The sequence below is a fragment of the Planococcus citri genome, chromosome 1 (genome assembly GCF_950023065.1).
Source record: "Planococcus citri chromosome 1, ihPlaCitr1.1, whole genome shotgun sequence".
NCBI lineage: Eukaryota > Metazoa > Arthropoda > Insecta > Hemiptera > Pseudococcidae > Planococcus > Planococcus citri.
This window is the reverse complement of record NC_088677.1, coordinates 69,136,530-69,164,193: the sequence shown is the minus strand read 5'-3', so window position 1 is coordinate 69,164,193 and position 27,664 is coordinate 69,136,530. Positions and strand designations below refer to the sequence as shown.

The 27,664-nt window shown below is 34.7% G+C and overlaps 5 protein-coding genes and 1 long non-coding RNA gene across 6 annotated transcripts; 2 read left to right on the top strand and 4 right to left on the bottom strand.

Annotated features, from left to right (window-relative positions):
• Positions 1-4,570: 4,570 nt before the first annotated feature.
• On the top strand, positions 4,571-6,449 carry LOC135834320 (uncharacterized). The gene is made up of 2 exons (XM_065348210.1): positions 4,571-4,954; positions 5,050-6,449. The coding sequence occupies exons 1-2, from the start codon at positions 4,715-4,717 to the stop codon at positions 5,974-5,976; spliced, it is 1,167 nt and encodes a 388-aa protein (XP_065204282.1). The 5' UTR covers positions 4,571-4,714; the 3' UTR covers positions 5,977-6,449.
• Positions 6,250-8,880, bottom strand: SCOT (Succinyl-CoA:3-ketoacid CoA transferase). Its single transcript, XM_065348118.1, has 10 exons — positions 8,633-8,880; positions 8,432-8,561; positions 8,140-8,366; positions 7,795-8,054; positions 7,534-7,702; positions 7,338-7,452; positions 6,957-7,176; positions 6,792-6,867; positions 6,546-6,716; positions 6,250-6,466 (listed from the first exon to the last, which is right to left on the bottom strand). The coding sequence occupies exons 1-10, from the start codon at positions 8,702-8,704 to the stop codon at positions 6,317-6,319; spliced, it is 1,590 nt and encodes a 529-aa protein (XP_065204190.1). The 5' UTR covers positions 8,705-8,880; the 3' UTR covers positions 6,250-6,316.
• Positions 8,881-9,076: 196 nt separating this feature from the next.
• Positions 9,077-10,198, bottom strand: RpL21 (ribosomal protein L21). Its single transcript, XM_065348320.1, has 5 exons — positions 10,040-10,198; positions 9,730-9,871; positions 9,509-9,642; positions 9,291-9,420; positions 9,077-9,199 (listed from the first exon to the last, which is right to left on the bottom strand). The coding sequence occupies exons 2-5, from the start codon at positions 9,856-9,858 to the stop codon at positions 9,116-9,118; spliced, it is 477 nt and encodes a 158-aa protein (XP_065204392.1). The 5' UTR covers positions 9,859-9,871; positions 10,040-10,198; the 3' UTR covers positions 9,077-9,115.
• Positions 10,199-10,788: 590 nt separating this feature from the next.
• rod (rough deal) lies at positions 10,789-20,626 on the bottom strand. Its single transcript, XM_065347934.1, has 36 exons — positions 20,350-20,626; positions 20,024-20,283; positions 19,845-19,952; positions 19,648-19,777; positions 19,404-19,576; positions 18,992-19,333; positions 18,736-18,928; positions 18,556-18,669; positions 18,320-18,487; positions 18,028-18,245; positions 17,710-17,953; positions 17,488-17,628; positions 17,292-17,387; positions 16,950-17,147; positions 16,737-16,876; positions 16,385-16,655; positions 16,204-16,294; positions 15,973-16,126; positions 15,561-15,889; positions 14,655-14,716; positions 14,439-14,576; positions 14,190-14,359; positions 13,960-14,117; positions 13,686-13,892; positions 13,473-13,588; positions 13,263-13,396; positions 13,040-13,179; positions 12,869-12,969; positions 12,628-12,787; positions 12,462-12,559; positions 12,220-12,388; positions 11,946-12,147; positions 11,679-11,864; positions 11,372-11,597; positions 11,170-11,281; positions 10,789-11,087 (listed from the first exon to the last, which is right to left on the bottom strand). Exons 1-36 carry the CDS (start codon positions 20,473-20,475, stop codon positions 10,921-10,923), a joined length of 6,042 nt encoding a protein of 2,013 aa, XP_065204006.1. The 5' UTR covers positions 20,476-20,626; the 3' UTR covers positions 10,789-10,920.
• Positions 20,627-20,747: 121 nt separating this feature from the next.
• Positions 20,748-22,306, top strand: LOC135834499 (uncharacterized). The gene is made up of 3 exons (XR_010556685.1): positions 20,748-21,047; positions 21,121-21,242; positions 21,398-22,306. It is a non-coding gene; the product is annotated as an uncharacterized LOC135834499 (long non-coding RNA).
• Positions 22,307-22,363: 57 nt separating this feature from the next.
• On the bottom strand, positions 22,364-27,582 carry LOC135834154 (ATP-dependent RNA helicase DHX8-like). The gene is made up of 14 exons (XM_065348023.1): positions 27,350-27,582; positions 27,189-27,274; positions 26,490-27,119; positions 26,236-26,403; positions 26,005-26,167; positions 25,755-25,936; positions 25,424-25,671; positions 25,235-25,353; positions 24,750-25,156; positions 24,391-24,672; positions 24,157-24,309; positions 23,762-24,087; positions 23,490-23,669; positions 22,364-22,879 (listed from the first exon to the last, which is right to left on the bottom strand). The coding sequence occupies exons 1-14, from the start codon at positions 27,441-27,443 to the stop codon at positions 22,657-22,659; spliced, it is 3,261 nt and encodes a 1,086-aa protein (XP_065204095.1). The 5' UTR covers positions 27,444-27,582; the 3' UTR covers positions 22,364-22,656.
• Between the last annotated feature and the right edge of the window lie 82 nt (positions 27,583-27,664).

Here is a 27,664-nt window from a genome sequence, read left to right as displayed (position 1 = left end):
GGTATATCCCAAATTTCAGCTTTCTTGGTCAATTTGGTAAAATTTTGATTTTTTCCTTAATTTTTGGCCTTTTGATTTTCAAAAATTCACCAAAAATCGAAAAAGGCACTTGAGCACTTGAAATTTTGTCAGGTGATATATTTTTGCCTGCTATTTCGATCTACTTTTGTACAGTCTTAAAAATTTCGTGCAAGTCCTATGTTGGAACGCAAAATCTGCGATTTAGTTTGACCTGTCAATCAAAACGGCCACCATTTTTAAAATTTTTTTTAAATGGGTGATCTGAAGCAGAAAGTGAAATTTTTCAACAATTTTTGGCAAAAAACGAAACTTTGAAGTTCAGCTTTTACTATCCTATTCGCACTATTTCTGCGAAAATGTATTTTCATATAATTATAGTATACTTAGGTAGGTACCTATCGAAGTTCTTAACGAAAGAGATGAAACATTCTCAATTTATTACGATTTACACTCGAGTAGAATAATAACATTCTAAGTTAAGTTAGATCGGTACTAATAAACCCATCCTTATTAAATTTGAGAACCAACATCAAAGCGTGGGCTCTTGAAAAATAACTAAATTGCACTTTCGAGAATGTACAAGTTGATTTAAAATTTTCTCGTTGACCAATTATTCATCCTACATTGATGTTGATACGTATCTATTCGCGAATTTCAAATCAACATGCGAATTTTCCTGTACTGTTATGCGTTTCTCATGTATTTGTATATTATAATGGATTTGATGGCTGCCAAACCTTTGGATGATCAAATTCACGAAGATGTGGAACAAGAGCTTGGTTCGAATAGTCATGTTAGCCAGGATGTAGCTATTATTGAAGAACAAACCGAAAGTGTGAATATTTTACGTTGTGCCATAACGACAACGTTAAAACCAGATGGAAATATCCTCGACGTGTGAATAACCGCAAGTACCTACATCCTTATAATTCACTTAATTAGGTAGGTGCGTGAATAAATAAATGGTAGCCCTACAAAATCATACTAACTACGAATATCCAAATGATTAAAATTACTTTTTAATCAAGTATTTTGAGTACCTAATGCTAAGTATATATTAAAGAATTTTCTGAATTAAAGTCATGTATTATCCTCACCTTACAATAAATAAAATATTGAAATATCACTAATATCAGTTCTAGGAAAATTGTGTTTTTCTCTGATGAAATCTTAACAAAACAACTGGTGCAAAATATATAACTCATATAAGAGATAATTATACTAAGTACACCTATTATCAGCATCAACGCTTTCGATATAAATTCCCCGCATTAAATGATGTCAAATAATAATTAAAACAAATCAAAAGTTGACCTAATAATAGACCAATTTATTATTTATGCAAGTAGGTACCTACTTAGCAGTGCAACACGGGTCGAGCTCCGAGATAAGTAATTTTATCATTCCCCAAGGCTTCTCATTCATTCGTCGTTAAACTAACATTTATAAAGTTCAAGTTACCATTCAATCTGTTCATCATGAAACTCAACGTGAATTTTTCAATGCTTACAATTATTGTATTCGTATGTTTTATTTTATTGTTAAATCCAACAAATGCTAAGCCTGCAGTTCCGGTAGATGAGACGATTCCATCAGAGAACGTTAATCAGAACCCACTATCTGAGCAGGATGGTCCAAGGGCTGCTGCGCTTCAGTCCAGAACCTATAAGCCTAAACCAATACTTAGTTGCCCAATTGGAAAAATAAAGGTGGGCAATAATTGCGTGTGCCCCAGTTATGCGACGAATATTGGAGGATCGTGTGTCTAAGTAATTTGATAATTCGTTTTCATTTCATTCTATAAATGTGTAGTTAATAGATGATATTGTTCGGATTCGAACTTTTTTACATGAAGGATAACCTGACAATCAACAGACCTATAAAGCTTTTAATTATACCTACTATTTAAAGATATAGTGAAATGCTTCGATGCAGAACCTAAAATTATCAATGTTTTAATTTAAAAAATACAATAATAAAAAGTAAAATAACTCATCGTTAGACCTATTATAAATTTGATATTATGTGCAAATAAAATAATTATAATATTTTAAAATTTCCAACTTGTTTTCTACTTCATTTTCATTTTAAAAACCACAAGTACCTAAATGCTTTTCATTCCATGTCTGAACCTTATTCGTATGTTTATTGTTTTCTCATTTTAAAAAATCATTTCTAAACTCGTGTAAAATTGTACATTTTATATTTCGTTATCGTTTTCTGGTTAATTTTTGTCATAAAAGCAGTAAAAATATGAGCAAATTGTTTCATTTTATCCCAATAAATACTCTAGGACATTTTTGGCACTCGATTCTGTAATAATTAAAAAAAAATCTTCAGTCTTTAGGAGGGCCATGGCTCGTACTCAATTCTTGCCATCATGGTAAAAAAAAAAAAAAAATACAAAACGTGACTAATTGCTACCAATTTTGGGATGTAATTTCAAAATATGTAACATGAATTTTCCAGACACTTGCCATAGTAGTCTGAAATGAGCCTCCAATTCGCCTTGCTCGGTAAAAATCCACGTCACTATGGCACCATATCATTTTGAAATTTTTCGTATATTTTTCATAATGTAATAGCAGGGCTCGTACTTAATTTTTTTTTCAAAAGTAAGCAAAATCCAATTCAAAAAAGCAACAAAACGCAAGCAAAACATTTTTAATGCAAAAAAAAATCAACGAGAAAAAACCAAAACATTACAAATTGAAATGTCCTGGTATCTAATTTTAAAAATTTGAACTATTTTGAAACTTCTTGCTAAACAAGACAGACTTTTGAAGCAGTTTTTGGCAAAAAAAGTGGGAATTTTTTCAGTTTCTGACAAAAAAACAAAATATTTTTATTTACCATTTTAACAGAAGTGAAGGCTTTTTGGAGATTTTGGCAAAAAAAAAGAGAGAAACGTTGGGAAAATTTTTGGAAAAAAGTAAGAGTTTGGAATTTTTTGCGCAAACGACGAACGCAAATTCTTGAGAATTTTTGGCAAAAAGCAAGAATTCTACGATTTCAGCAAAAAGCAGGAATTTTTAGAAATCACTGGCGAAAAAGTGATACTTTTGAGCAATTTTTGGCAGAAGAAAAGCGACTTCTGAAGCAAGAATTTCACAATTTCAACAAAACGCACGAATTTTTCGGAATTATTGGCATAAAGGTGATACTTTTAGGTATTTCTAGCAGAAGTAAAGTGACTATTGGATAATTTTTGATAAGAGGGGCAAATCTTTAGCAATGTTGTTGGATTGAAAAGCAAGAATTTGAATTTTTGTTTTAAAAAAAATCTAGCAAAAAGCAGCAACTTTTGGCAGAATTTATATTATTTTTTCGCATTTTTTAACGAGTTTTTTTAGCTAAAGAAAAAAAGAGACTTGTTGCTAGCAATTTTTGGCAGAAAGCAAGACTTTTAAATAATTTGTAGGATAAATCAGTTAATTATTTTTTTTTAATGCTAAAAACGACAGTTTTTGGCAAAACTGTTGAAATAACGAGAATTTTTGTCAATTTAAAAAAAACGAGTATTTTTGACAATTTTTTGACAAAAAGCACACTATAGCAACAATAATTTTGAATCTATTGGTCGATATCACCTAATGGCAAAAAATATGGTTTTTCGATTGAAAAGCCAGACTTTTGTATGGGTAACTTCTTCTTTTTTTTAAAATGAGACTTACTGGAATTTCTTGAGAAAAGCATGGATGGGAAGCTGAAAGATTAAACTTTTGGCTCAAACTTCCTCAGCTTTTAGCTTTTCACTTTTTTTTTTTTTTTTTTTTTTTAATGAGGTGAATAGAAAGGAAAATGGAAAATGAAAAAAAAACACGAGAAAACCGAAACTTGAGAAAAGTAAAATGTGAAAATCAAAAAAGAACTCAAACATAAACTGAACTAAATGAATAAAATTGTAAAAAAGTAGAAAGAAAACTTTAGCTTTCAAAAATCCCAAACTTCCTCAGATTTCAGCTTTTAGCTTTCAGCTAGCTTTCCATGTTTCCATCCCTGAAGAAAAGACAACAATTTTTAGCAAGAAGCGAGACTACTCTGACGATTCAGACAAAGGTGAGATTTTTTGCTATTTTTAGGGTACTTTTGTAAATTTTTTACATATTGATATTCCAAGTTTTTTTTTTTCGCTTCAAGATGCATGAAAACATTGAATTTTATAAAAAAAAAATTGATAAATAAAAGAACTTTGGTAACCAAAAAAGTTGAAACCAAACGTTCGACTATCTTATTGTTCCTTTCTGTAATGTGTTTTTAAGACTGTGAAGACAGAAGGGATAAGAGATCACTTCACTGAAGACTTTGATTTTTCAATTTGACTTGAGAAACAAAAAAATAATTGGTGAATTCGAAGGACCTTGTGGAATTAAATCAATAGAAAATTTCCAACTTTTGCTTAGCTCATTCTAAAAATTTCCAAACCTGTGTAGGTAAAAAAAACTTCAAACGTTCACCAAAAATCGGAAAATCAACTTGAGCAGCTGAAAATTGGGAAATAGGGTTTTTTGAGGTGTTCTTTGTTCCACCACTCTAAGTCATTTTAATCATATCCGAATATCTGCTGATTAATCTTCGCGCAGATAAGAGATAAGATGATCAGCTATTGCTGTAAGAATGCTCGAAAGTCTCTTTGAAACACTAGTTAATAGGTATTTGTGTAGATGTCGAAGAAAAAACTCTTTCTTGGATTATGCGAGCCACAAATATGGTATCTGTTTTTTCCCTAATACTTTTTTATCCTCATAAAGCAGCCTCATCGGTTTCAGAATCACTTGCACATTTAAATTTTAATGCCGAACAACGTAATTATATATCAAAGCTAAAATTAAAGTTCACCAATGAGATTGAGCAAAAGGATATGATGATCAAGCAAATAGATAAAATAATCCAGCTAAACGATGCTCGTATAAAGGAAATGGAACCGCATCAGGTAATTTAATTGTTTCAAATTCAACTGCTTTATATCTCTTGAGTCTTGACAATTTTGTTTCATAGGTATAATGTATCAATTCTACTCATTTTCAGCATCAATACATAAAGGATGTATGTTACACTGTATTCCGCGGTAGAGTAACACTTGTTCAAAATTATCTCCATACTTCCGATTTCCTATTAGCATGTCCTCAGATTCAACACACCATAAAAGACTTGGCCATTAATTTTAAAGGAAAAGAAAACTCGTATAACATTATATTGGAACAAATATGGAGAGTACGAAAAGAACGACCAAACACAATTCAAAAAGTTCGGTTTACAAACGTACAAACGTGGACGATATACATTCATTGGATATATTTTCGTATAACTCCGGAGGAACGTGAATGGGTCAGAAAAGATTTTAAACTTTTATTCGAAATAATCACTGAAATACAGAAATTCAATAATGTCGAAAATAAGAGAGTCGAGCTAAAATCAACTTTGAAAACGTTACATCGTGATATTTTCCCCTCCTCGTCTAACTCAAAGAATATCACGGATAATTTGGTGAAATTATTTCCAAAATTACGAAGCTACATTAACGAAGCTGAGAAAAACCATAAATCACCATTTGCAAATACTCATTATTACGTACAAAACCTCCTTCCAGATCTTAGCCATGATTATAATTTTGTCGGATTAGTACAATGGGCAACACAAATTAGTACCGAAGATAGAAAAAATCTCGAGACACGCCACAAAATATTATCAAATTTCACAAATTCAATGGATATGATATTTGGAATAGCCAAGAAGAAAGCTGTAAGCATGAACAAGGCATGGGAGGAGGTGACCCGAGTTAAAGTGAAAGAAAAAGAAAACACCATTATTTCCAAATATGAACTCGGCAAAATATATAAAATTATTTTAAATAACACATTTTATCGAAAAGAACACGAAATCGTTTGTAATAAACTCATCTTAGAAGCTAGACCTAACGTTACATTAATCGAAACACCAGAAGAGCAACTCTAGAAATGTCAAATTTATTCAAAATAAAATTTTTTCAAAATCGAACTCTGTACCTCGTACTTAAAAAGTAATTTTGATTACCAAAATTTGGAAAAAGGAACCAGATATTACCTTCAACAGCTCGAGTGACCCAGTTACTTGAAAAGTATCAGAGTACAAACCCTGAAGAACCTCTAAAAAAATAACTCCAAAATTTCTTCATTCTTCCCTCCCAGCTGATCCACGATCCACAGTTCGATATTCTCGGAACGCTGTAAAATTCAACGAAACGTTCGATTATTTCGTACAATGTTTATTAAAACAATCAAAATTACATAATTTTCAAAAAATAAATAAAACAGTTTCAAGCTGGAACTTCGATTTGTTGCATTGGCTTCAAGTCATCGCAAACTGAAAACTCGCATCCAGTCGATACGATGATATCGGGTAATTCGACACCATCGGCGATTTCAATCAACTTTAATCCGGATTCACGATTTACTTCGAAAACTCCCTGAAAAAAAAAATTAACTTCGTTAGTTCTCCGAATTTTAGAAGATAATTCAGGTTGAGCAGGATAGGAAGGAGGGTACCTTTTCAGTGATTATCATATCTACGCAGCCTTTGCCAGTTAGTGGTAAAGTACATGCGGGAATGATTTTATGTTCACCGCTTTTCGACGTGTGTTCCATAGTGACGATGACTTTAGTTCGAGGAGCTGAGACTAGATCCATAGCTCCTCCCATACCTTTAACTAATTTACCCTGAAACAGATCGAAATCAAAATTAAAAATAGAACCGAAAAAATGAAAATAAAAACGGAAGAGAAGGTTACTTACTGGTATCATCCAATTGGCCAAATCGCCATATTGAGATACCTCCATAGCCCCTAAAATAGTAATATCTACGTGTCCCCTAAAACAGAAAGAAAAATCATATTTTCATCTTCGAATGAAACAACATATGAGAGGGAGAGAGGGGGGAGGAGAGAGTAATGAACATACCCTCTAATCATAGCGAAACTTTCATCGCTACCGAAATAACTAGCTCCTGGAATAACCGTAACGGTTTCTTTGCCGGCGTTAATTAGATCAGCGTCGACTTCGGAGCGTGACTTGGGATATCCTCCAAGACCCAATACTCCATTTTCACTTTGCAAAGTGACCTTCATGTTGTTCGGCACGTAGTTACTGGTAAGAACCGGAATACCTATACCGAGATTAACTGAGAAGCGAGTTAAAGAAAAAACATCCCAAGATATACGACTTTCTAACACGATAACGCTTATCTCGCGATTAAAAATAACACTTCGAGTAAAAAAAAACAAAACAAAAAAACATATTATTCATTGGTTATGGCACGAGGCCATTTATCAAAAAGGATACCGTACATTCCGTCTTGGAATTCGATGGCAGCTCTTCGGGCTATTCTTTCTCTCATCAGAGCAGCCGGTGTCGAAGACAGTACCGAATTGGAATCTTTCTTGAGAAGTTTCACTCTCTGAAACATACAAAAAATGGTCATCTATCGAATAAATCTGCTTCAAAGAGCACGTAATTCTCGCTCGAGTATACTACTCACTTCGATTCGTTTTTCGTAATTTTGACCTAAGACGATTCTGTCTACGTAGATGCCTGGCACGTGTATAAAATCTGGATCCAAAGCTCCGGTATCGACTAGTTCTTCTACTTCGACTATCGTCGTTTTGGCAGCTTTGCACATAACCGGATTGAAATTTCTGGCTGTTTTTCTACATCGTTATAACAATTAGTTTATTAAATCACTACTCTCGAAGAGCTCAACGAAGAACAGAGGAGAGGAGAAAATACAAAATGAACCAACCTAAACACCAGATTCCCATCTGGATCAGCTTTATGCGCCTTGATGAAAGCAAAATCGCCCGTAATGGCTCTCTCTAAAACGAACTCCTTTCCGTTGAATATTTGACTCGGTTTAGATTGACTGGCATTCTCGATATGGTGAGTTTCGGGCGTGTATTTGATAGGCACACCACCTTCGTGTACCATTGTACCCAATGCAGTTGGCGTATAAAAGGCAGGAATACCGGCTCCTCCGGCTCTGATACGTTCGGCAAGTGTGCCCTAAAAAAATGAGACAATCGTTAGACGCAATTCACTTTGAAATCGCACCATTTATAATCGACGAGCCATCGAATATCGAACCAACCTGAGGAGTAAATTCGAGCTCGAGTTCGCCATTCAAGTATTGTTGTTCGAATTCGGAATTTTCTCCTACGTACGAGGATATCATTCGTTTGATTTTTTTCGCCTTCAGGAGCAAACCGAGACCGAAATCGTCCACACCGGCATTATTACTGACGGCGATTAGGTTATCGATGTCTGTAGCCAGTAATCCGGCGATTAGATTTTCCGGAATGCCGCAAAGACCGAATCCTACGAAGATAATGGCGATTGTAGAACAATTCAAGAAAAGGAACGATCAAAATTTAAGAACATACCACCGAATAGAATGGTAGATCCGCTGTTGACATCTTTGATAGCTTCAGCAACCGAACTACAAACTTTCCGGTGTTTCGTCTGGTCGGTTTGGTTACAAATGAATGTGGTGCTAAAGCACCGTCTTATTATCTGCACAGATGAGTGAATATTAATCAAACAGGAATGCATGGAGCTTCAACAACGAATCATTTATCACTTACCAGCTCATTTTTATTATAATGGTTTCTAAATATACAGTTACTGATGTGTAGTGCGGCTCTGGATAATTTCATATTATGGTAAAAATAAATCAGTCTTGAAAGCAATATTTACAATAAATCTTCAACTATTATACACTCCATATTAATCTAATAACTTCACCATTCCATACTGATCGAGTTGAGAAGAAATTTTCAAAAAATGATGCAGAAAATTCGCGTTTTTTATCATCTCAAAATTTAATCACCGATAACAATAAATAACCTCCATAAATCAACTCGTTGCCTGGCCATTATTCATGTAATTGCAAGTTTCTAGTTACGAAAATCCACTGTAGATGGCGCACATCGTGCATATCAGTGTTACCGTTCAACGAACGCTTTCAAATTCAAGTAATGCGAAAACACGTAATGAAAAAATTACGTACAAGTGAAATGAGCCGACGCTTATTTTAGTAAAAACTTTTATTCGCTAAAAATACACATTTAAGCAATAAATTCATACGGCAGAGGAGCCAAAACAATAGGTTCTTGTCCCTTAACGATGTGACCTGGTTTTGGTTCTTCGGGCTGTAAACAAGAACATCACAATCGATCATTAATCAATCACTTCCAGATTCGAATCACTTCACTAATTAGAAAATCAATCCGAAATTCTTACTTTTCGCTTTAAACTGATGGTAATTCCTGCTTTCTTGGCGGCTTTCAATCTTTTACCATTATCTCTGACACGGTTGAGAAAATCGTCTCTGCATTTCGAATGAGTTACGTGTTCAATTCTGACGTTAATTCTGTAACGAAATACAAATTGTAGTAATACACAATTAGCTCGATGAAATAAATAATTATTTATCGATACGAATGAAACGTTTAGGTTACCTTTTCGGGATGATACGATTTCTCACGCGTTTATTTACAATAACACCGAGAGCGTGTTTCGTTACGTTGAATACTCTGCCGGTTCTGCCGTGGTAAGCTTTGTATGGCATACCCTTTTGAACGGCACCATTACCCTACGAAAGAAACACAAAAATCCTATATGAAAATACTGCACTCGAAAAGCACAACTTTCTGATTAATCGTGATTTCAGTTCACTTACTTTGATATCGACGAAGTCACCGACTTTGTATACTTCGAGGTATTTCGATAATGGGATAGTTCCGTGTTTTCTGAATTTACGGGCGAACAAGTCCCGGGTACCGCGTCTGTAACCTTTGCTGTTGGTCATTTTTTAGACTATTCTGCAATCAACACACAATTTCAATACAATCGTAGATGATTAGAACGTTGGCTCGATAAGCATCTCTTGATACCAGCGAATCGTCACAACACGGCACCAAGAGACGTTGACGAACTTCGCACAACGAACAGAATGAAGTATAAATTAATTAATTACGAATTGAACTTACTTTTAAGAATTAATTTAAGGTGAAAACAGAATTTCTGTAACGAAATTATCGAAAATTTAACACGCGGATAACAAAAAGAAACTCCGACGATAAATTTTTTTTATTGGATTTCGTTTCACGCGGTGTATTTTAGGATGCACTGATCTGAATATTTTTATCTGTGGAAAACGCATCGAGTGCCTTCGTCATTTTTCAATGGCGTGAAATGAGGGAAAAACGAGTCAAAACACTTCGGGGAAAATTTTCCAGCTGATAAAAAAAATAAAAACAGATAACGGAACGAATTTTTATCTTGTTCTGTGCAGTTTTATGCCGGATTTCAACGTTCAAAATTCCTTCTAATTATAATTTGAACGCATAAATCGTCCAATTTCATCATCAAACTCGACTCCGGTTCAGGAATCCTGAATTCCATCACCACTCAGGGTAAGCATCGAACTTCCATCATGACAACACAATCCTTGCACCTTTTACACAGTCACTACTCACATTTCCCGCTATTTCAATTTCTAGCTCAACAATGAAAATCAGGTTCGATCGATGGAAATGGGAAACGACGAAAATGTTCGTCTACGTATTCTTTCCCGTCGCCATATTCACGTACTTCAGCAATCCAGCCGTTTACGAGAAAGATTTGGTACATTTATACAAAATGAACAACATACCTCAGAGCGAAGACGACATGCGAATGCTGGAAGAAGTTAAAGAACAAGCACGTAAGAAAAAACTAGACGAACTACGAGCCAGAGTACAAAAAGAAATGGGCGGCAGTGTTTGATTAAAAAAGAAAACTTGATTACACGAAAAAATTACACTGTAAAAAAAACTTAGCAAAAAACTGACACTACGAAAAACAAACTTAGTCCAATAAAACACACAACTTATAAATTCACGGTACAAATATTATCAGCCAGATCAGATCGGTTAATTTTTAAACATTGTTTTTTGATCGATTCCACGTCAATTTGATCGATAATTGGGCAAAAATAAATCAACTCGACGCTTCTTTCGATCATCTCGGTGTCTTCGGCTGATAAAAATGCCGGTGCTGAAAACAACGTAAAACAAAATCCATTAGATATCTCGTTTATGGGTTAAACTTAAGTCAAAAGGGAGGTTGGGTTTTATACCTTTTTCCAATGGTAACTTCAGCACCGTATTCCATGATTTTTCAAATACCGTCAAGTCTAACGTATGATAATTATCCGATAAATCGGGTAAAACTTGGGCGAGCTCTTTAACCTAGTTGTAGAATAGTGTATTATAATATTTGTACAGTTATTCGTCTAAATAAAATGTTCTTTATTATTCGTCTAGTTCTAATTCGCTTACCATTTCATAATCACACATTTTGCTCAGGATTAAATTCCATATCGCGCTCTGATCGATATTAAAATGTCGACATAGATGAGCCGCTAGTCTAATAGCTTTTGGATTCTTTAACGTTAGCAGAGATCTGGCGATTTCTGGTTTATCGCATGATTCAAACATCGGTACCGAATACGTCAAACCGAGAACTTCTAGCTCCATGACGAATTTCAACGTGTTTAATAGATCCCTTTATGAAGAAATTATCGATAAATTATTAAAAACTAATTCAAACTAGCATTTAATGTAATAATTCTAACTCTTCATTTACCTTAATTTATCCAACGATCGTTCGGTAATCTGTTCCAAAATATCCGGCGAACAGACGGCGTATAAGCATTGCAATGCTCGTAATCTCACACTGACTGGTTTCGAGTCGTCGGAATTTTGATCGAAAACAATTCCAACCAGGTATTTGCCGAACGAAACGATATCTCTTTCGATTACGTAACAAGCTCTGTAAAATTAACCAAAATTATCGAACGAAAATCACAAGAAATTGAAATATATGTAGTTTGATTTCAAATACGACAATAACCTTTGGAAATTCTGATACTCGACGTCGGAGAATTTAGCTTCTACAACGCTGTCGCCTTGATGCTGCTTGATCATCGTTTCGTCGCAGGATACGTTGGCTATGAAATTCTCAGGTTGAAGCCACTCTTCCAGTAATTCCATACGTACTTTCATAACGTCTATTTTGTGCATCTGACTGATTTCTTCGGCAGCTTTGTTTATATCTTTGGAAAATTTACAAATGGTTTTTAAAAATTAGCCATCGAAAGGAGGTGATTTTAAAATAGACCACTCACCTGGAAACATGATCACGTTTCCGGTATTTTTCTGTAAAATAACAGGGTCTCCGTAGATGGCAATCAACAGTTCGTAAGGTTTCAGTACAAGTTGAAGGTATTGCGGTTTTCTTAGATTATGAATGTATAATATATGAGTCGTCGAGATAGTGAGATATTTTTTGAGCACCTGTAACACCGAAAATCGAATCAATTAGTTAACGAATCAGTTCACTGAAACATTCGCCACAAAAGAATACAACCTTCTGAAATCCAGCTTCAGATTTGTCGGATTTTTCAGTTTCTCGCCATTGTTTGGCGTACCCATGGCATAACTTGGCTGCAGCCAATTGATCAGCACCTGCGAAAAAAAGTCCATTAAGCACTGCATAGGTATTTTTTCCCCTACCAAGTGATTTTCTTCCTTACCAGGAGGTAAATGATTAACAACGTGGTATAAAGAGGCACAGCTCATCTCGAGATTCGTGATGTTATCTACGCAGGCTTTCACATCGGCTAATAATTTTTGATTTTTTAAATGCGTACACCATTCTTTGGTCATCTCTTGTTCGATTAAACCGTCGGAAGTCTGGAAAAAACAATTCGAATGCGACGTCAGCAGGATTTTTTCATCGTTTGAGCCATCGACGTAGACTATTTTATAACTTACTATTTGATTGATGGCTAACGAACATAATACATTTTTATCTAGCTCTAGAGCATCCAATACAGTGAACCATTTGGTATAGGTGTTGATATTTAACTCGTGTTCTGCGCAGAAAATACGTAAAATGATTAACTGCAGAAATAAAAGAGCAAATTTGGATAATATATTACTTACGTATGATTTTCCACGGATCTCCTTTGCAGAATTTAGAATACAATAATTTAAAAGGTAGTCTGTATTCGGATATGGCTGGTAAAGATTGCTCATTCGGATACATTTGGTACCATTGTTCTTTCTCGAATTCTTGAGGTTTACTGCGTTGAAAATTTTTAAACGTAATCCATAATTAAAAACAAATCTTTCGATAGTTGAATCGCAGCAAATCCAAAACACCTACCTTATTCTTTGATACGAATTTAAAAACAAGAAAATAGTTCGGTAAATGCTGAACAGCTTAGAATCTTGTTTCATTCCCATCTCTTCCAGGAGAATAATCAATGTCATAAATACCTCGTAATAATAGTAATTCACCTGTCACAAAGAATAAAAAAAAAAGTTAGTAAAAGTTCTAAAAAGATCAACCGATTTGAAAAAATTGATCCTATACCGAATTACAAACGTTGACGGCGATTAACTGGTACATTTCATTAGTGTTTTCAATCAAGCTACAAATCTCTCGACATTTCTGCAACAACTTGGCTTGAGTAGGTTTGATGAATAAAGCTGAAAATAAAATCAACGATCGAGATGAAGCGAATTTTCAAAACAAAATAAATTCTTTAATTCAAAAAAAAAAAAAAAAAAAAAAAAATAGACATACTTTTTTCTCCGGTGACTGCGTCGACTTTCACTTCGAATTCTGGCTCCCAAGATAACAAAACGTGTTTTAGGTAAAATTTAAGACAACTTTGCAAATCGAAATTCACATCGTTGCAATATTTAGTCAACGTTGCGGTCGTCATCGAAGGTACAGACATAAGTTTACGTAAAAGCTGACAACGATCTTGAGGATTATCTCTGAACGCCTCTGTAAATACACGAAATACTCGTAAAAAAATCATTTTCTGGGCATATCGATCAATAAACGAACGAACCTTTGTAGGAAAATCCGTATTCCATGATTTGCTTTCCCCATACGCATTGTTTACGTAGCTTATAAATTATATTCCAGTGTTCGGTGCATTTATTCTTATGGAAATACACCATACCGAGCTCGGTGATCGAATATAAACGTTGGAAATCGTGCCTAAACCTGAGAAAACATGAAAAATTCATCACAGTATATTCAATCAATGCACCGATGAGTTTTTGAAAATTTAATTACTTTTTGGTCGATTCCATAATCCAATTAGAAGCTTCTTCGACAGGGAAATAGTGTAAAAGGGCTAATCCTAACTGACAATCCAAGTGTCTAGAACCAATGAGCTTTTTCAGCAATTTTGAAATGCACTGAGCAGTCAACATCTTCGTTTGCGATACCAGTGATACTTCAGCCTATAAAAATGGATACATTTAATAATGATCCAAATAAGTTGACGATGAGAGGACAGTGAGGACACAATATGTTTCGCACCATAGGCTGACTCGATAAGAAACAATGATGTAGAAGAGACCAATGAAGAGTGGTTATCGCCTGCATTGAAACTTGTTCTTGTTCGTTTTTCACCAAGTTTTGTAATAAATCTGTCATTTGGTAGATTTGATCCGGTGCCTGGAAAGTGAAATTTTTTCTCAAAATTGAGCAAATTTGAATACTTAACTCGTCATCTAATTTCTTCTTTTTTCTTACCGTTGTTTGATTTATACTTGATTCGACGCTGCTTCCGAATGCGGATTTCATATTATTTTCGGCTGAAAACCCAAAAATATTTATAAATGAAGAGAATGAGTAGAAATAATTTTGGTATCGCGTATTTGATTTGAAAAAGGGGAGAATTGGTAAAGTATTTGAAACAGAATATAATCTGGTATGCGTAGTCTGGGTAGATAACAAATCCATTGTTATTTTTTTTTCAAAACTAAACTTGTCAATAGATGAATAGAGAGATAGAAGTGAATCAGAAATTCTTGACAAAATAATGCGTTCTCATCGATGAGTCATTCAAATGATACGACGAGCCTTTTTCATTTAATTGTGGAAGGGTTTTTCCAACTAAATCGCATTTCGTTGATTTTTATACGTCTTTACGAATTCAATTTAAATAAAAAGCATAAATTAATCTTGAAGGGAGAAAAAAAATTGACACTTTCAACAAGAAGCAGCAATTTTTGGGAAACGAGACTTCGTGTATTTTTTTTATGACAATTTTTGGCAAAAAGCAACCATTTTGAACTATTTTTAAAAAATAGCAATACGAGTACTTCTGAATTTTTTCAGAAAAACCGACAATTTTTAGAAATTTTGCTGAAAAATGGGAATTTTTGAAAACTTTTGATTAAAAAAGCAAGGCTTAGAGATTTTTAGCAAAAAAGACCTTTTGGGAATTATTGGCAAAAAATAAAGTATATTTCTACACTTTTTTTTTCAATAATCGAGACATTTTTACAGCATTTTGGCAAAAAACGAGACTTTCTGATTTTTTTGGAGGGAAGGGGGATATTTTAGGTAGAAACGCAGTTTTTTGAAATTTTTTCAAAGAAACGAAATTTTTGTCAATTTTTTAAAAAGCACTTTTAAAAAAATCCAAATACTCACACAAAAACACATTATAAACCGTAAGTAGAGCTTTGGTGCTGGTAAAACTCATGCTATGAGTATAATTCAACGTATCAGGGGCCGATTCGGATGTAAATTCATTCTGCGATGGTCGAGTTAATTTACACCAATTGCTGATCTCCAATCCCTGGCTAAGCCATTCTGGTGGACAAGTATTTAGTCCGGATACGATCAACTGATGTATAACAAAGGCAACGTTATTCGAAGGTTTCTCTGTACTTTCAATACAGTGTTGTAAAATGATGGAGGCCAAGTTGATCAACTGTTTGGCGATGTTAGCGGTGAATTCGTTTTCTTTAAGTAGCCATCTAAGGTAACAGAAGATGAAAAAAAATTATTTCAGTTCAAAAAACGAAGTATTTCGAAAAAATTAAAATTATCGAGAACTTACCTCGATAGGTGCATCGCAACGCAGGTATCGTTTTGCTGAGTTGCCAGTGTAATGAACTTGATATAAATTTCTTCCTTCGTGTATTCGAAGTAGGAGCTTAACTCGGCTAATTTGAGGGCTTCTTTTTCAACTGATTTCGGTTCACGAGACATATCTGTGAACAAAATTTTTTTAAAAGAGGTGAATTCAAGGTACAAATGATTTAAGTATTTTCAAATCACTGTTACTTACTCGTTAATAAAGATTTTAAACAATATTCCAAGATATTGTTCTGCTGCGATAGCTTAAAATTATTTCCAACGTTACCCCAATCGTAATGAGTCTGCATAAAACAAAAATCACAATAAAGGTATTTTTTGTACACTTAAATTCATAGCAAAAAAATTAAAAAATAAAATAAATGGCAACTTACATTAAGATAATGAACACATTTCAATTGTTTACAAACACCAGCGGTAATGACCGATTTAATAGGTTCTCCGTTAGCTTGGAGTTTTTGAAGAGCTCTGAGTAACTTGGCATCGGCCGAATCTATGATCTCCATGTAATTTTCGTACTCGTCTCGAAAACATTTTGCTTTCGAAAGACAATGCGCCCTTAGGATGATTTTTTCACAGCATTTAACGACTATCTTCAAAGATATGCTATCGTCGTCCAAGAAAGCCTGCAGTTGGTTGAATTCTCTGCAAGAAAAAATAAAACGATAACGACCATATTGGAAACATAAATTTCATCCACAGAGATACTTTCTATACAAAAATTACCCTTTTTCGATTAAATATTGAACGAAGAGTTTATAAACTTCGGTACACATCTCAAAATCAAACGTATTCGCGATTTGTAAAGCGTCGTCCAGCATCGAATCGCGAGCTTGCGAAAATATAAACAATATGATGCGATTGACCTGAACAGAAATGAGTTAAGAATTAAAGTTCGATGTAAGAATCGCCCAAGAACTCGTATTGGAGCCAACTAACGTGTGATTTAGTGAGCACGTTGTCTTTTAGATCGTATTTCTTCAAGATTAATTTACAATTGACTAATTTTTTCTGTTCGTTGATCAATTTGGTGAGCGGGCTTTTGTATTTGAGAGCTTCGTCGCAGATATTGCTCACAATCGAACTCCAAGGCACAGGAGAGTATTTCAAAACGCACAATACACATTTTAATTTCTCCTGCGAACATTGAAAAAATATTACAAACGGTTAGTTTAAAAGTAGCTAAGATTTTATGCTTTGGATTTTAGTTTTCGGATAGTAGATCTTTGAAAATAAAAACTCCAGCTTCGTGAAATTGAATAATAATGAAATGAAACACACCTCGATACTTGAGATGCAATTTATCAACACAGCTACTCTTCCTTCCCATGGGGCTTCTTCCCAATACCACCAGTTCACCGATCCTTCAACAAGGCACTAAAATAGAAAACAGATGATTAACAATTGTGGCAAGAAAATTAAATTTGCTACTTTTTTCTGCATCTGAGTCCTGAGAACGTAGCAAAAAATAACTTACTTGAATATACTCTGAAATTATGACATCACCGTGTAAATTCTTTTCCAACATCAACTTGGCCAAAAATCCGTTCACGAAGGAATTTAGTTCTTCTAACGGAATTTTATCCAAAATCGTAAAAATTATTTCTTTATCGTTGTCCTGAAAAAATAAAAATGTCAATTTTTTGTCTTACACGTCCTCCAAATTTACAGAGGAAGTATTTTCGCAAATTGCCAATACCTGAGTATATTCGGCGATTGTGACCAATACGCAATGATTCTTCTTAATAATAGTAATTTCACTGAGTATCTTTATATACGAAAGGATTTCCTTAATAGGAGACTCGTTACCGAACTCAGACTGAATAATATTTTCCGACGAGATTTTACAAGAGAGCACATTTTGTCGAACGATTTTCAACAATTCTTTCAAAAAGGTAACGCCACTTTCAGGCCATTCTTGTCCTCCGCGTAACTCCATCATGCTGTAAAATATTAAATTCATGAAAAAAAAAATGTCGAAATTTACTCCAGCTCTTTACATTATTGTCCTACTCACTTGACTTTTTCTTTACACCAATTGACAACGTTTCGCAACATTTTTGGAAACAAGACAAAACAATCGGATAAAAATATACGTAACCAGCGAAGCACATCTTTGATATTGGTCGACGAAGGAATAGCTTTGAGGAAGTACATAGCTTGATCATAGGCCAGTTTGTCTCGTAATTGGTGAACGTGTCGACTCCAGATTAAAATCACTTGATTCAGACACTCCTGCGAATAAAAATTCAATCATTTAAAAAACATACTTTTTAAAACTCGCAGAAATATGCAACGAAAACACTCACTTGTTTGAGAAGAGACTGACATTCTTCTATTAGGTTCACTTTGTAAAAAGATAGCCACTTTTCGGCGCTGAAATTTTGATCGGAGATGGCCAAGAAGGTATTCAATCGGAGCAACACGTTACGTATTTGATTATAAAGATCTTGTAGCGTTTTGGTTGGTTTTTCTCGCTGTAAAGTGATATTTTAACGTTAGAATAATTCCATCGAAATCATAATCGTGTAAATAAACAACTCACCTTATCCCTGAGATGGATACGAATACGATTTTCAGCATAATTCAGAATTTCTTTCATCAAAGAATAATCAGATGAGATCGCATTAACAGCGCATTGTGCAACAAACTCGATATCCTGTGAAAAAAACCCTCCATTATTTCGGTTCATTAGCGCAACCGTCGCATCTTACAGTTTGGTTACCTTAACTTTCTTCAATAAATCTTTAAACTTGGCGCTGCTTTCTTCAAGCGATACTTTTCCACTAGACCATGGCTGGATATCATTGGAAAGTGTTTTTAAATGAGCCTTGTACACGATTTCAATATCTAAGTTGAAAGATCTAGCGAATTCTTCGGCTTCTTCGAATTTTCCCCGACGCAGAATTCTCTCTAGTCTAAAATAATTCATCGTTTAACGAAATACATAACCAAATAATTCTTCAAACAAATTAAATTACCTATATTCTGGCTGACTTTCGCTGACGAGTTTTAAATGAATCGAGCCAAGCGTTTCGGCATCTTTTTTCTGCCCTTCGAGGTATAATAAATCATCCAATGAAGACTGATTTCGTGCCAAAAACGATACTGGGTTTACTTCAAGCTGGAATTTAGGCTGAAACCCTGGCATGGAGAGTAACTGCAACAGGTGCGAATCATTTCTTAAAACCAGTAGACTATCATCTTCCTCGTTGACGATTTCGAAATCGGAAATTGATAAATTCTGTTGATGTAAAATTGGTTGAAAAGTTTCGGCGCAAATGATCAACAAAGAACCATTATGAGTAAGTCCATAGATCAGTCTGAAAGGAAACGGAGAATGAAGAATTTTCACTAATTTAGCATACCTACTAATTTTACAAAATAGCTTACTTTGCGTCTTTATTCATTTGGAGCTTTTTCAATTTACATTCCGGCGGTAAAAATAAAGAATGAAGAAGATCGTTGTCTTCCGACCAAACTAATAATTCTTGCCTCGTATCGTATTCGCAAATAATTAATAATCGACGTTCAGTGAACTTGTAATATTCGTACGATAGAATAATCTGCGAAAAGAAAAATCAATCAACGTACTGATAGATAATCAGAAATCTCCCATAGCCGAAATTCATCTTACTTGTATTTTTTCATACGCATCGTGTAAGGGAGTTTCCTCAACAACCAACGTATCCGTCAATTTAACAATATTCTCCGGCGTTTGAGATATAAATATTTGAACCAATTCGGCGATATTTAAATTCTTGATTCTGTCAATAAAATGACCGATTAAGTAGTGTCAAAATATCCAATATACAGGGTAAATCTACAACTTACTTATAAATATTTCTACCCGATGAAGTTAGAATTAGATCACAGCAAGTATCATTTTCTCTGATAAAAATATTGGTAAATGTTCTCTCGTTCAGTTGTCCCACGATATTTCTAAAAAAATGACGTAATTTCAGACCAACATGAACTAAAAATATCATTTCGTTTGACAAATCTACACTCACCTTAAAAAAACTGGATTTCTATTAGACGTTAATATTAAACAGTGCAAGTCGCCGTTACTCAATGCGATAAATGCCAAAGATCCGGAAGAAGTGACTACAAAACAATCTATTGTCGAGTTGAAAGTATACTTGTTTTTCATTTCATCGCCAGAGCTATTGAAAGTGGCCAGGGTTTCATTGATAGATACGATTATACCACTGTCTGAACCTGAATACCTTGTACATGTAACTTGGGGGATTTTATCGCCAGCGTTTTCTTCCTGCAACAATTAAGGAACTCATTACGAATGTTTTATGCTTTTTAAACATTAATCGGATAGACTTACTTCGTTTGAAAATATAGCCAAAGTGTTGGTTTCGTATACGGCTGAATTGCAGACAGCCATTTTCCGGCAGCCGAAATTCACCGTCTCCTCTTCGGCATCGAAGCCCAAGGTGATTTTATCCCACATGGCGACGATTTGCTAATTAACACATCCACTGAACTTAATTTTACCTTTAAATTAATTTAAAATACGTTAATTATAGCTTTCTGAGTATGATAAGCAATGAAATCGAGAAATCAAACCACAACAAGAAAAATTTTTGCTCGTTCAAAATGTTTTGGCGCGAATGCGTACAAAAATTAATTTGCGCATGAGTTGTTTCTGTTGATTTCCGATGTCACAGATGATATGTTGTAGAATCGAAAATGGAAAAAAATGCAAATCAATAAAAATATGTAACGAAAAATACTGTAAATACCGTAAATACACTGCGTGAAACGAAATCTCAATCAAAGTTGAAAGTTCAACTTCGTAATTCTTTCATTTCTTTCGATCTTTCCGCCATAATTCAATATAAATAAATTTTCAACTGGTTTCAGATAAGCATGTACAGAATGAAGACGTCAATTCTAAAGAATATAGCGCCATTCATTCCAAATGCGGCGAGTCCAGAAAGATTTACATTGTGGATTCTGAACTCCAGTAGGAATTATAGCACCGAAGGGTCGACTAATCATTCTTCAAAACCTTCGATATCAGTAAGTTCTGTTCTTTTATTTTGTTTGTTCAGCACTCAATCTTATTAATTTTCGCTTGATGCCTTGCTTTCAGAGTGAAAGAATCATCCGGCTTGAAACAAAATTGAAAAAGGCTGCAGAAAAAGTCCTAACGATGCTAGTTACGTCCAAGGTATAGAAACAGCTAGAGAAATACTTTATGAGGAAATAGCAATTGTAAGTATCAACTACCAAAACACAGTAGCGGTACGATTACTCAGATTACTGTAAATGTATAGGATACATTGTGAAATGTACATAAATAAAAAATATTTAAATGTACCTATCTAATTTGTACCATGTTTAATTTTTTTTAAAATGAATTCCAACAGATGGAAACTGAATCGGATAAATTTAAAATTAAAACTCGACGTGCATTATTGATACAGCGAAAAAAGATGAAAACGAAATCGGATTAATTGAAGACTCAACCTACATCATTGATACAGCGAGATGAGCGTGAAACGAATACGATCAAGGCAGCATTAGTCGATGCAGGTTTGTGGTATCACTACAAACATAAAACGAAAATATGGTCGTCGATCCCGTTTTCGTCTCAGATAGAGAAGTTTCTTGAGATTGAGAAGACCAACTCCGTGGCAAATCCTACGTTAAGTAATAAAGATGATCTTCACGATTAGATTGCTGTCGTTCCCTGGATCACATCTATTATAGAATGGAAGGAAGAGCAGCAGTGATCTAAAAATGTTTTTCTTCTTTTTTTTAAAAAATAAAATGTGATTCAAATTTTTGTTGTGATACCGTCCCATGATCAAAAGTTCCTTGAATTTTGATCATGGTTTTTCCAATAACTTTAATTTCTAAGCTGTGGTGTGTTGAATTAATTGTTTTTAAAGCTATTATTGTATTTACATGTATTCATAGCAAACGGTCATAAAATTTTTTAAATTATGAAAGTTTGTTATTTTAATTTGGTATACCTACCCTAGATAATGCGTTTATAGAATTTCGTTTCATTTTCGTATTTTTCCCCCTTTTTCTTGTTCTTTTTCATCACTTTTAAAATTAAAAGATTCATTTTTTTTTTAAAGAAACCTTATGAGATTTTGTTTTTATTTAAAGATTATTTTTCGACTTTCAATTTTGAATTCAATTTGATTTTTTAGAATAAGAATCAGTATTGATCGATCGAAACAAACTCGAAATATTAATTGAATAAACCTACTGATTTCCACATTTCATTCAATAAATATCGAGAATATCAATACTGTCTTTTTTTTTCTCAATCAAGTGGATTCGAAAATATTTATCAACTACACCGATGAATGAATACTTCATTAAAATGAACAATATTCGTATATTGCTAGTTTGTTACACACATAGAAAAAAACAAGTACAAATTCGAACATGCGGAGATTCCCCACAAACGATCTCATCATCATTCAACGTCAAGAGGAAGAGTATCTCAACAAGATGGACAACTAAGAAAGACACAAGACCACTGTCCTCTTTCATTTTTAGGTCTACCCTTCTACCGCAGTTCCACTCTCAAATCGACATCATTCAAAATTGAAAAGAAACTCCGCTCCGTTGATAATAGATGATAAATAAATGATCAAACCAGGCAGTTTTAATTCCTTCTTCTTCGGACTCGAGAAATTCTCCACGCATTAGGTTCTTCGTATTTGTTGTATAATGGTTCCAGGCGTTGGTTTTTCTTGAATTTACTTAATTTCGTAGGATCACTGAATCTGAAAAAGGCTGGAGCAAATTCCACAAGCCATTTGGGATCGATAGCCGTCACTTCGTGCATGTATTCCTTGGTTGTTTGGATAAGTTCGTGATAGACGACCCTTTGAAAAAAAAAAAAATCGAGTTAGTAGGTAGTACTAGGCGTATGATAATCCATTTTGTAGTAAGGTGAAATGCTTAAATGTGGCCACCTACTCAAAAGTAGTCACAATGGGTTGAGCTGGCAAAATTCAACATTACTGCACTCATCACAAAATATACAGTTCAGGGCTCGTAGTTGATTTTTGGTATAAAAAAAGTAATTTGGGTAACCAAAAGTGCTTGAAAAAGTACCAAACCAAAAAAACGAAAAAACATTTTAATGCAGAAAAATAATGACCAAAAAAAGTGTTTTTTCAATTTTAAAAAATTGGGAGTAATTTTGCAACTTTTTGGCAACGAAATGAACATTTTTACAATTTTTGTCAAAAAGCAAGACTTTGACAATTTCAGCAAAAAAAAGGTTTTTTTTTTGGCAATTTCCAGAAAAAAGCTGAACTTTTGGACAATTTTTTTTAAAAGGGAGACTTTTTTGCTTTCAAGTGATACGATTTTGAAGCCAACAAGTGTTATCTTTTGCTCGCCAGGTTGCATCTATCTGAGAAAAAAACCTTCAGGTGGCTACATTTAGGATTTTCACCTTACATTTACTAGTAAAAAAAATTGAAATACCATTCGGGTTGCCTGTTGAATAACGCCGAACTAGGATGAATATATACAACTTGACTATCGACCAAGGTCCTGTATCCTTCCTGAGGATCTTTTTTAGCCGCATTTCTGAAGAAACCCGAGCATATCGCTTTCTGTATCAGAACTGTATTCTTCTCAGCAGGAACTACATCCAATTTATGCCTGAAATCGAGTACCAAAAAAAAAAAAAAAACCGTAAGCAATCATGATCAATATCAATTGTGGTTATAAAAAAATCAAAAATCGAATTATACCTATCCATTATGCCCAGTAATTGTTTCCTGACATCTTGAGCTCTTTTCAGGGTTCTAATCTGAACGAAGTTTTCGTAACACCAGGCGTTACTGAATTTATTATTTTTCCACGAGTTGAACACAGCTAATAAGGTTAAATGGTCGCCTTCGACTTGATTGAATTTAGCTTTCTTGGCATCAGCCAAAGCTTGTTTGTCTTTCGGTCTATAGAATACATTTTGAACGGAAAGCATTGATACAATGGTCAATACTTCATCGGAACATTGCAGATTTAACGACATAATCAACATTTTCGCCAAGTTCGGTTCCAATGGGAATTCAGCCATCTGGAAAATAATCAACATTTAGCCAAATTCATCCAATAGAAAGGTTCAGTAAACAAATCGTTCACTTACTCTTCGTCCTAATCTGGTGAGTAAACCTTCGCTATCGAGAGCACTGAGCGAATGCAATTGTCCTAAAGCTTCGATTAAACTGTCCACCGGAGGAGCGTCCATGAAATCGAAATTCAACAGGTCGTTAATTCCCATAGTTTTAAGTTGCAATACCTACAAAAAAAAGTTAAACTTAGCATCATTCGTTCTAGTTTCTAAATTTTCAAAACGTGGAAAAAGCTCTAAATTACGTACAGTGGTGGCTAAATTAGTTCTTTGAATTTCAGGAACAGGTGTAGGTAACATCTCATCCCGATAGGCACGTTCTGTATACAATCTGTAGCATTTTCCTGGTCCAGTTCGACCAGCACGTCCGGCTCTTTGTTTAGCTTGAGCTTGAGAAATCGGCGTAACCACCAACGAATCCATTCCACTTTTCGAATTATACACTTTCTGCTTAACGAATCCCGGATCGACTACGTAAAATATACCGTCGATTGTTAAAGATGTTTCGGCAATATTCGTGGCTATTACGACCTGTAATTCGAACCAGATTAATAAATCAGTCGTCGGAGTACAAATATAAAAGTACGCGGGATGAACATTTTACGTACTTTTCTCGAACCGGGAGGAGCAGCTTCGAAAATACGAGTTTGCATTTCGCTAGGCAAAGCCGAATATACAGGTAAGATGATTAAATCCGGTACATCGGGTCCTAGTTTCTTCATTCTTTCGTATAGAATTTCACAAGCTGTGTCGATTTCTTCTTGACCGGTTAAAAACAGCAATACGTCGCCGGGTGGTTCTCTCAAGTGGATTTGCATCACTGTGATCAAAGCTGCGTCCAGGTAATCGGTTTCGGGTTCTTTTGTATAAAGAACGTCTACAGGGAAAGTACGACCAGGAATCGTGAATATGGGAGCTTTGAAGAAATACTGAGAGAATTTCATCGAGTCCAAAGTGGCCGAGGTTACGATTAGTTTCAGTTCTGGCCTTCTTTGAACGGCTTGCTTCAATAAACCTGCGCAGAAATAACGTAAATCAGTATCGATGCTTTCGAAACGAAACTTAGCTCTTGAATAAGTTTCAAAATCCTTACCGAACAGTACATCGGTGTGAATGGTTCTTTCGTGAGCTTCATCCAACATAATAACCGCGTAATTCGATAAATCTAAATCGACCAAGCATTCTCTCAGCAACATACCGTCCGTCATGTATCTGCAAAAAATAACACGTTGATAAAATATGTCTTTACGAATTTAATAATATCAATTGAACGAACACTCACTTTATCATGGTTTCAGAACTGGTACAATCTTCGAAACGAATAGTGTAACCGACCTCTTGGCCTAATCGACAACCGAATTCTTCGGCTACTCTTTTCGCAACCGACATGGCAGCCACTCTTCTCGGCTGAGTACAACCGATTTTACCTCTCGAGGTAAATCCAGCTTCGGCCAAGTATTGAGTAATTTGAGTAGTCTTGCCCGAACCAGTTTCACCGATAACGATCAATATTTGATTTTCAGCTACAGCCTATTTTAAAATTTAAAAAAAAACGTTGATAAAATATCACACGTAGCTTTCATTTCGATTCGAATCAGTTAAATAAAACCTACTTTGATCAAATCATCTTTCAGTTTGTAAATCGGAAGACTTTGACGTTGCTCTAAAATAGTTAAATTTGTTTTCTTTCCGAAAGAGCTCTTCTTTCCTCCTATCACATGTTTTTTCCATTCTGGAATTTCCTGAGAACTGATACCGATTCCACGAGAGGTTCCAATCATGTTCTTATTTTCAGCTGTAAATATTACAAATTATAATAATCAAACATGGCAGTTATGCTTCACCGAATGATGAAATACTTACGTTCAGGCAACGGATCGATCCAGTTTTTATTCGAATTGGTCGGAGCTGAGTCAACCTCTTGTTCTCGAGCTATCATTTTCTGCTCTCTACGCTCCTTGGCAAGGGCACTCTGCATCATGGCAGCTTGAGCCAGAGATCCATCAGGATTTTTAACGATACGAACCTACAAGCGGTTATTTTAGATTAAAAATACCAACGAGATGAAATTCACAAAACAAGATAAACACTTACAGGACTCAATTCGTGAACATTACGACCATGACCGTGTAAAAATGGCGGTTCTTCTTCGACGATTTCGATCTCGACGTCTTCTTCGTCACTATCTTCTTTAGGAAGAATTCCTGTCACTTCGTCGAAATCAGGAAGTTCACTTTTATCGATACAGTTCGCAGCCAACATCTATACAAATAGCATAAAATATGTTAATAATCAACATTTCATCAACATGTTAATTTTTACAATCAAATACTTCAGAAAATTCATACCTGTTTCAACTCCCATCTTTCAGGAGACGAAATACGTTTGACTTTCTTCACATTATTCTTATCACCAGGTAAGTCCAACTGATGTCTTTCACGAATTCGCATTTCGATATTATCAGGAGAAGGATTTCGTTTAGGACTTCTAGCCGAAGTTACTTCTATTCTATCTCTACCCCTATCTCTTCTTCTATCATTACTTCTACTTCTTCTTCTTTCGTTACTTCTGCTTCTTCTCCTTTCTTTACTTCTACTTCGGTTTCGTCTTCTTCGGTCGTAACTTCTGCTTCTACTTCTTCTATTTCTTCTTCTATCGTTGTAGCCTTTTCTTCTATCGTTACTTCTACTCCTGCTCCTTTTCCTGTCTCGACTTCTGCTTCTACGTCGTTCACGACTTCTACTTCGTTTTCTGTATTTATCCCTGGAACTTTCGGGCTCTCTGCTTCGACTTCTCTTTTTCACTTTTTCTTTTAAAGGAGGTTCTGCTAATATCTTTTTCTCATTGAGTGGACTTGGCGATCGACTTAGTTTCTGTTCTTTTTCCGCTTCTTCGGGTTTATCGTCTATTCCATTCGGTTTGGATATTTTAGGTTTCATGTGTTGGATGATACGTAGTATGTTTTGGATAAACGAGTCCTAAAATAGAAATACATTTGAGTGAGAGTTGAAATAAATGGTATTGAAAATAAATCTGAATTTACGTACCGAAAACTCGGCTCCATTTTCAACCAGTTTAGCTTTGAATTGTTCGAAACCATCGCAGTCCTTGGATAAGTGAATGATGAATTTAGCTGCGAACAGTATAAAATTACAATGAAACCGAATCACAGTAACATTTTAATATATGAAAATGATAGAAAACTTACCCAAGTCTTGGTCATTGAGATCATAATGGTTACCCAACTCGATGCTGATCTTTGAAACTAGCGAAAGATATTCCAACTTCGCGATGTCATTCATCTTCGCAAGTCAAACAGATAGTTGATGATTTTAAACGTTCATCGAGAAATATTCACGACATTTTATAAAAGTAAAGAAATATGACTAAATTAAACTTTTCTGAATGAAAATTATCGAAAATCTGCTGAAAAACGAAGGAAAACAAAAACATTCATATCAATCGGTAAGTGATTCTGTAATTTCTGATCTGTGACTTCGCATGAAATCTGTTTCTTGTAATT

Coding starts and splice junctions, on each gene's coding strand:
- LOC135834320 (XM_065348210.1), top strand. CDS start 4,715: ATGCGAGCCACAAATATGGTATCTGTTTTTTCCCTAATACTTTTTTAT. Junction 4,955..5,049: donor AGGAAATGGAACCGCATCAG/GTAATTTAATTG, acceptor ACTCATTTTCAG/CATCAATACATAAAGGATGT.
- SCOT (XM_065348118.1), bottom strand. CDS start 8,704: ATGAAATTATCCAGAGCCGCACTACACATCAGTAACTGTATATTTAGA. Junction 7,453..7,533: donor ATTACGAAAAACGAATCGAA/GTGAGTAGTATA, acceptor TGTATGTTTCAG/AGAGTGAAACTTCTCAAGAA. Junction 6,717..6,791: donor TGGCCAATTGGATGATACCA/GTAAGTAACCTT, acceptor GATCTGTTTCAG/GGTAAATTAGTTAAAGGTAT.
- RpL21 (XM_065348320.1), bottom strand. CDS start 9,858: ATGACCAACAGCAAAGGTTACAGACGCGGTACCCGGGACTTGTTCGCC. Junction 9,643..9,729: donor GTGACTTCGTCGATATCAAA/GTAAGTGAACTG, acceptor TTTCTTTCGTAG/GGTAATGGTGCCGTTCAAAA. Junction 9,200..9,290: donor CCATCAGTTTAAAGCGAAAA/GTAAGAATTTCG, acceptor TCTTGTTTACAG/CCCGAAGAACCAAAACCAGG.
- rod (XM_065347934.1), bottom strand. CDS start 20,475: ATGTGGGATAAAATCACCTTGGGCTTCGATGCCGAAGAGGAGACGGTG. Junction 18,488..18,555: donor GTATCCATCTCAGGGATAAG/GTGAGTTGTTTA, acceptor ATCACTTTACAG/CGAGAAAAACCAACCAAAAC. Junction 12,788..12,868: donor CGTTAGCCATCAATCAAATA/GTAAGTTATAAA, acceptor TGTTTTTTCCAG/ACTTCCGACGGTTTAATCGA.
- LOC135834154 (XM_065348023.1), bottom strand. CDS start 27,443: ATGAATGACATCGCGAAGTTGGAATATCTTTCGCTAGTTTCAAAGATC. Junction 26,404..26,489: donor AAAGATGGGAGTTGAAACAG/GTATGAATTTTC, acceptor CTATTTGTATAG/ATGTTGGCTGCGAACTGTAT. Junction 24,088..24,156: donor TCACCAGATTAGGACGAAGA/GTAAGTGAACGA, acceptor ATTATTTTCCAG/ATGGCTGAATTCCCATTGGA.